General features: G+C 42.1%; 1 protein-coding gene across 1 annotated transcript; it reads right to left on the bottom strand.

Moving 5' to 3' along the window:
* Positions 1-349: 349 nt before the first annotated feature.
* Positions 350-1,188, bottom strand: LOC107042312. The gene is made up of 2 exons (XM_015263310.1): positions 865-1,188; positions 350-808 (listed from the first exon to the last, which is right to left on the bottom strand). Exons 1-2 carry the CDS (start codon positions 1,186-1,188, stop codon positions 350-352), a joined length of 783 nt encoding a protein of 260 aa, XP_015118796.1.
* Between the last annotated feature and the right edge of the window lie 6,043 nt (positions 1,189-7,231).

Genomic DNA, 7,231 nt, shown 5'->3' with positions numbered 1-7,231 from the left:
TAACCTTGATTTCCGAGACGATGCTGGATAGCGACACTTTGCATGAGGTCGTTAATCCAGTTGTTGAGTCGATAAGGCAGCCGTTTTTCAGGTAAGGTAAAATGCCGAAATGCGCCAAAAAATCGGCACCGATAATTGGTTTGGTTGTGTCCGCCACTACGAAGCGCCATGTGAACTCCCTCCGGAGGCCGAGGTTGAGCGATAGAGTTATGCAGCCATACGTGTTGATTGTCGAACCGTTGGCTGCAATAAGCGTATAGTTAACTCGTTTCCAGCAATGGTTGTTGTCGGGTCCTGGCGAGGTGGCTCGAGAACGGGATCGAGAGCGGAAGCGAGAACGTGCGACGCTTTATCCTTTTAGGGCCGATGCCAGCTCGCAGATTGTGGCTTCGAGACGAGAAAAGCGTGTCTCGAGGGCTGAGGACGTTGGCTCCTGGACGTCATTGATGTGGGCTACCGGCAATGCGATCTCGTGCAGTTTGTCGGCGAGTGTTGCAAGCCTGTCGAGAGCCATGTCCGCTTGTGACGCCAGGATGAACTGCGTCGTCATCGGCAGTCGGATGAGAGCCATGAGAGCCATGTCCGCTTGTGACGCCAGGATGAACTGCATCGTCATCGGCAGTCGGCTGAGCCACTTGGTGCGTAAAATGTGGTCAGGAACCGTGTCGTCGAGACTCCTGAGATGACGCACGAATTGCGAGGGCTTCCTGTCACCCAATACCTCTCGGTCGAGCAGCTGCTGGAGTCGTGCATCCCGGGAGAGCGTGAGGCGTTCGACGAGCGCCTCCTTGAGACGTGTGTACGGTGTCTCGGCAGGCACATTTAGAAGGATATCCTGCANGAGGGCTTCCTGTCACCCAATACCTCTCGGTCGAGCAGCTGCTGGAGTCGTGCATCCCGGGAGAGCGTGAGGCGTTCGACGAGCGCCTCCTTGAGACGTGTATACGGTGTCTCGGCAGGCACATTTGGGAGGATATCCTGCACCTCAGCAGCGGCCTTGGGATCGAGATGAGATGAGGCATAGTAATACCTCGTTACTTCATCGTTAATCCCGGCTAGATGAAACTGTCCCTCGAGCTGGGCGAACCATAACGCTGGACATTCGGCATTGAAGGCGGGACATCGTATCGAAACGCGTTGGAGCGGGGCTCCATTGTCAGCTTCGCGCACCTCGACACTATCGGGCATTATGTTTCGCGAAAAACAACACTAGAGAAAGTCTGAAAAATATTCAGTGCAGCACAGCGTCCTTGGGTGCTCAGCAATGCACCNTCCTTGAGACGTGTATACGGTGTCTCGGCAGGCACATTTGGGAGGATATCCTGCACCTCAGCAGCGGCCTTGGGATCGAGATGAGATGAGGCATAGTAATACCTCGTTACTTCATCGTTAATCCCGGCTAGATGAAACTGTCCCTCGAGCTGGGCGAACCATAACGCTGGACATTCGGCATTGAAGGCGGGACATCGTATCGAAACGCGTTGGAGCGGGGCTCCATTGTCAGCTTCGCGCACCTCGACACTATCGGGCATTATGTTTCGCGAAAAACAATACTAGAGAAAGTCTGAAAAATATTCAGTGCAGCACAGCGTCCTTGGGTGCTCAGCAATGCACCAAAATTCACGAAAAGAACTCGAATGGAGCGCGTGAACGATACAACACACNATGAGGCATAGTAATACCTCGTTACTTCATCGTTAATCCCGGCTAGATGAAACTGTCCCTCGAGCTGGGCGAACCATAACGCTGGACGTTCGGCATTGAAGGCGGGACATCGTATCGAAACGCGTTGGAGCGGGGCTCCATTGTCAGCTTCGCGCACCTCGACACTATCGGGCATTATGTTTCGCGAAAAACAATACTAGAGAAAGTCTGAAAAATATTCAGTGCAGCACAGCGTCCTTGGGTGCTCAGCAATGCACCAAAATTCACGAAAATAACTCGAATGGAGGGCGTGAACGATACAACACACGAGCGTACATGGCACACAAACCACTCACAAAGTGCACGATCGAAATTCACTCGAATTTCGCGGAACAGTCGCGGCGTTAACGTGATATAATTAAAAATCAAAAAAAATGCGAGAAAACTATTCACTTCAATCACGTCGGGGTCACCAGTTGTGGCGGTTTGGTGCGGGTATCAAAAATAATAACTCGGTGTTGACAAGAACTATATATTTAAAGGCAAGTGTTTACATGCGTACTCAAAAGTAGACTGACTTCCTCCGCCGGGGAGCGTACGAGTTTATATACCTTCATTTATCGAAGGTTCGAGAATTGTCCTGAAATTTCCTGAGGGACAAGGACAGAATGATGTTTGTCTCGAATTCCGACGTTTGGAATATTCGAGACGCTACGAAGTAAATTCAAGAAATTAATCTATTGTGACTCGCGCCACATTTTTTGATAAAAATTCCATATGAAAGATTGAGATTTCGAAAGATTTTCAAAATCTAGATATGAGGGTAAATATAGAGCAAATAGAAATATCTAGAATAGGAGTGGATCTTCAACATTCACTTTGCTCCACTCTCCCTTTTTGAGAAATTTTGTTCATATACTTTGATGTCAACTCTATTCTTGTCATATTGTTTTCTTTTTCAGGTCCTATACAGATGCGCACGTAATGTATCGATGTTGGATGGAGTATTGCGCTCATCTTATGCTATATCGACTTCATTTTTATCTTATTTTTTCTACATGAACATTTTTTTCAATACAATGATATCAAGGTTTTTATTCATCTCATTGTAAATATCATTGTACTTATCTTGATGAGAAAATAAAAGGAGCATTCTCTTTTCAAGGATTATTAAAAAAAAAATATCTCTCTTTCAATTTCATGATTCTTGTTTATATGAAAGCTGAAATATATTGGTGGAATGGGGAAAATCATCACTAGAGATTGAGGAAAAATGTACGACTTCTCAATCCTGAATAACTCGAGATTAAAAAAGTCAACAATCGTTACATCTCCTTCATTAACGCTACAAGATGACTGAGGTATTTTATATTCTATCCGGATTTATATGACAGCGAAATCAAGATTTGTATTGTAGAGGGGATTTCCACAAGTTTTATTTGAAAGCTTCCTACAAACTGAATATGAAAACAAATTAAATAATTTCTTTTTCACCTTTTTATTTTTTATTTGGAAGAAAAGTACTTGTACATTAATTGAAATATCATGTATATCAATTAATTTATTACATCACTCCTGATTCTATCATAGTCTTCTTTCAATGTTGCTAAATTTGTAAGAATCATTTCAACTCTCCAGGGGTGAATGAATAGTCTCAAAAACGTGACACAATAAAAAAATACAGAGATAAAAGGTATAACAATCTTTCATTATTTGTCCTAATTTTTGTCATCTTTTTTCTCAATAATGATAAACTCACACGGGTGATGTTTGCCTGTCAGGAATTTAACGAACAAGACATCGTCACTAGCAGCTTGTTGAAAGGAGCACAGATTTTCTTTTTCTTCCAATAATTTAGTGAAAAGTCTCCCCGGTAACCAAATGGTGAAATTGTTCTCCAAGACAACCAATGCCTTCATTCTATAACGTATCTTTGCGAATCTAATTCCAGTGATTTTATAAAGCTGTTTTATCTTCAATTCATTAATTTTTTTGGTGGGTAAAAGGATAGTTTCCTTAAGAGCAATTTCATTGATTTCATCACAAAAAGAAGCTCCACGTTTCTTTCGTCTGTGAGCCATTCTGTCTAGAATCAAGAAAAAAAATGAACAAATGAGTATTTTGAAAAATAAAAAGAGTTATTTAAATCTTCGGTATGATGAAATAATTCCCAATTTTCATAAATAGGAGTGTAAACAATGACCTTCAGCAATCGATGAAAAATTATTCTTCACATCAAAATGATCCATTTATGAAGTACTACATATAGCCCGTGATCATGCAAAATTTCATTGCCCTGCCACTTTTTGTTTCTGAGATAATCATAACGAAACTTAACATTTTCAAAAAATCATTAGTTCTGAACGGAGCATCCGATTTTGATGAATAAAAAAAGAAAATTTTCGTTTATTCTCGTACTTCAAGATAAAAATACTTCAGAGCCGTCAAAAAGCTCCTAGACCGGTTTTTCGAGAATTTTTCGCGTTTTCATTTTTTTTTCACTCTAGGGCCGCTCGATATTCGATCGAAATATTTTTTTTATGATAGAGAATGTCCTTTTATGATATATAAAAAATACGTCATAATGGAAGAGCGAACCAATTCACGGGAAAAAAATTTTTTTTTTCGAAATTTTTGGGTTTTTCAGTTTTTAGGGGAGATCCATCGGTTTTTTTCAAAGAAATCAGTCTGTCAACTATTATTCTTTGTTCACATATAACGGCAAAAGAGTACGCCATCATGTAAGAGAGGAAGAATGCTCCGAAAAAAATTTTCGAAATTTTTACGTTTGTCTGTCGTTTAGGAGAGTTCCCTGATGGTTCACACCCAGAGTAGTCCCAGAGTTCCCCAGACTGAGTTGTGTCCACAAACCTAGTCTGGGTTGAGAGGAAACCCAGAGTAGAGGTGAGGTGCCCAATGTCAATTGAACTCGGGACCCAGAGTAGATCCCGGAGTTGTGAGAATCTTTGTTAAGTCAATTTTCAATATAGTTGCAGAGATGGTAGGAAGGGAGGATGGAATAATAACATTGTTAAAATGATTCTGGGGTCGATTTCCCTTATAGGAGAGATGTTGGAGATTGATTTAACAATATTAAGGCAACTCTGGGTTCAACTCTGGGCACACTCTCCATCCCAGACTTGTAAAATCTATTGATAAACAAGTTGTCAATGTTGCTGAGTGAGGCGGCGGGGGAGGGGAGGGTGTCTTATGACATTAATGAATATATTTTGGGGCCATTCCCCCTCTAAAGAAGATGCGGGAAATTATTTCAACAATATTAAGGCAACTCTGGGTTCAACTCTGAGCACAGTATCAATCGCAGACTTGTAAGATTTATTGATAAACAAGTTGTCAATGTTGCTGAGTGAGGCGGCGGGGGAGGGGAGGGTGTCTTATGACATTAATGAATATATTTTGGGGCCATTCCCCCTCTAAAGAAGATGCGGGAAATTATTTCAACAATATTAAGGCAAATTTGGGTTCAATTCTGGGCACAGTCTCAATCCCAGACTTGTAAAATTTATTGATAAACAAGTTGTCAATGTTGCTGGGTGAAGCGGCGGGGGAGAAGAGGCTGTCTTATGATATTATTAAATATAGTTTATGGTCAATGTCCGCTATGGGGAAGATGCTGGAAATTATTATAACAATATTAAGGCAACGCTGGGTTCAACTCTGGACACAGTCCCCATCTCAGACTTGTAAAATTTATTGATAAACAAGTTGTTAATGTTGTTGAGTGAGGAGGTGGGGGAGGGGTGGGGGTCTTATGATAATGTTGAATATAATTGAGGGTCCATGCCTCCTCTACGGAAGATGCTGGAGATTATGTTAACAATTTTGAGGCAACTCTGGGTTCAACACTGGGCACAGTCGCCATCCCAGACTTGTAAAATTTATTGATAAATAAGTTGTCAATGGTGCTGAGTGAGGCGGCGGGGTAGGGGGGTGTCTTATGACATTATTGAATATATTTTAGTGTCAATGTCCCGTATGGGGAAGATGCTGAAGATTATATGAACAATATTGAGGAAACGCTGGGTTCAACTCTGGGCACAGTCTCCATCCCAGACTTGTAAAATTTATTGATGAACAAGTTGTCAATGTTGTTGAGTGAGGCGGTGGGGCAGGGGCGGGGGTCTTATGATAATGTTGAATATATTTTAGGGTCTATTCCCTACCACGGAAGATGCTGGCGATTATGTTAACAATTTTGAGGCAACTCTGGGTTCAACTCTGGGCACAGTCTCCATCCCAGACTTGTAAAATTTATTGATAAACAAGTTGTCAGTGGTGCTGAGTGAGGCGGCGGGGGAGGGGAGGGTGTCTTATGACATTATTGAATATATTTTAGGGCCATTCCTCCTCTAAACAAAATGCGGGAAATTATTTCGACAATATTAAGGCAACGCTGGGTTCAACTCTGGACACAGTCTCCATCTCAGACTTGTAAAATTTATTGATAAACAAGTTGTTAATGTTGTTGATTGAGGAGGCGGGGGAGGGGTGGGGGTCTTATGATAATGTTGAATATATTTTAGAGTCCATGCCCCCTCCACGGAAGATGCTGGAGATTATGTTAAAAATGTTGAGGCAACTCTGGGTTCAACACTGGGCACAGTCGCCATCCCAGACTTGTAAAATTTATTGATAAATAAGTTGTCAATGGTGCTGAGTGAGGCGGCGGGGTAGGGGAGGGTGTCTTATGACATTATTGAATATATTTTAGTGTCAATGTCCCCTATCGGGAAGATGCTGGAGATTATTTGACCAATATTGAGGAAACCCTGGGTTCAACTCTGGGCACATTCTCCATCCCAGACTTGTAAAATTTATTGATAAACAAGTTGTCACTGGTGCTGAGTGAGGCGGGTGTCGTATGACATTATTGAATAGATTTTAGGGCCATTCCCCCTCTAAACAAGATGCGGGAAATTATTTCAACAATATTAAGGCAACTCTGGGTTCAACTCTGGGCACAGTCTCCATCCCAGACTTGTAAAATTTATTGATGAACAAGTTGTCAATGTTATTGAGAGAGGCGGCGGGGGAGGGGAGGGTGTTTTTATGACATGATTGAATATATTTTAGAGTCAATGTCCCATATAGGGAAGATGCTGGAGATTATTTTAACAATATTGAGGCAACTCTGGGTTCAACACTGGACACAGTCTCCATCCCAGACTTGTAAAATTTATTGACAAACAATTTGTTAATGTTGTTGAGCGAGGCGGCGGGGGAGGGGAGGGTGTTTTATGACATTATTGAATATATTTTGGGGCCATTCCCCCTCCAAAGCAGATGCGGGAAATTATTTCAACAATATTAAGGCAACTCTGGGTTCAACTCTGGGCACAGTCTCCATCCCAGACTTGTAAAATTTATTGATAAACAAGTTGTCAAAGGTGCTGATTGAGGCGGCGGGCGAGGGGAGGGTGTCTTATGACATTATTGAATATATTTTAGGGTCAATGTCCCCTGTCGGGAAGATGCTGGAGATTATTCGAACAATATTGAGGAAACCCTGAGTTCAACTCTGTGCACAGTCTCCATACCAGACTTGTAAAATTCATTGATAAACAAG

Source organism: Diachasma alloeum, unplaced genomic scaffold (assembly GCF_001412515.2).
Source record: "Diachasma alloeum isolate Michigan unplaced genomic scaffold, Dall2.0 Dall_scaffold_00442, whole genome shotgun sequence".
NCBI classification, from domain to species: Eukaryota; Metazoa; Arthropoda; class Insecta; order Hymenoptera; family Braconidae; genus Diachasma; species Diachasma alloeum.
The sequence above is the reverse complement of the archived record's forward strand: the minus strand, read 5'-3'. Positions and strand labels throughout refer to the sequence as shown.

What these genes read in the sequence shown, in the direction of transcription:
- LOC107042312 (XM_015263310.1), bottom strand. Translation starts at nt 1,188, where the DNA reads ATGCCCGATAGTGTCGAGGTGCGCGAAGCTGACAATGGAGCCCCGCTC. An exon ending in AGCAGCTGCTCGACCGAGAG is followed by an intron (nt 809 to 864) that starts GTATTGGGTGAC and finishes GTGCCTGCCGAG; the next exon opens with ACACCGTACACACGTCTCAA.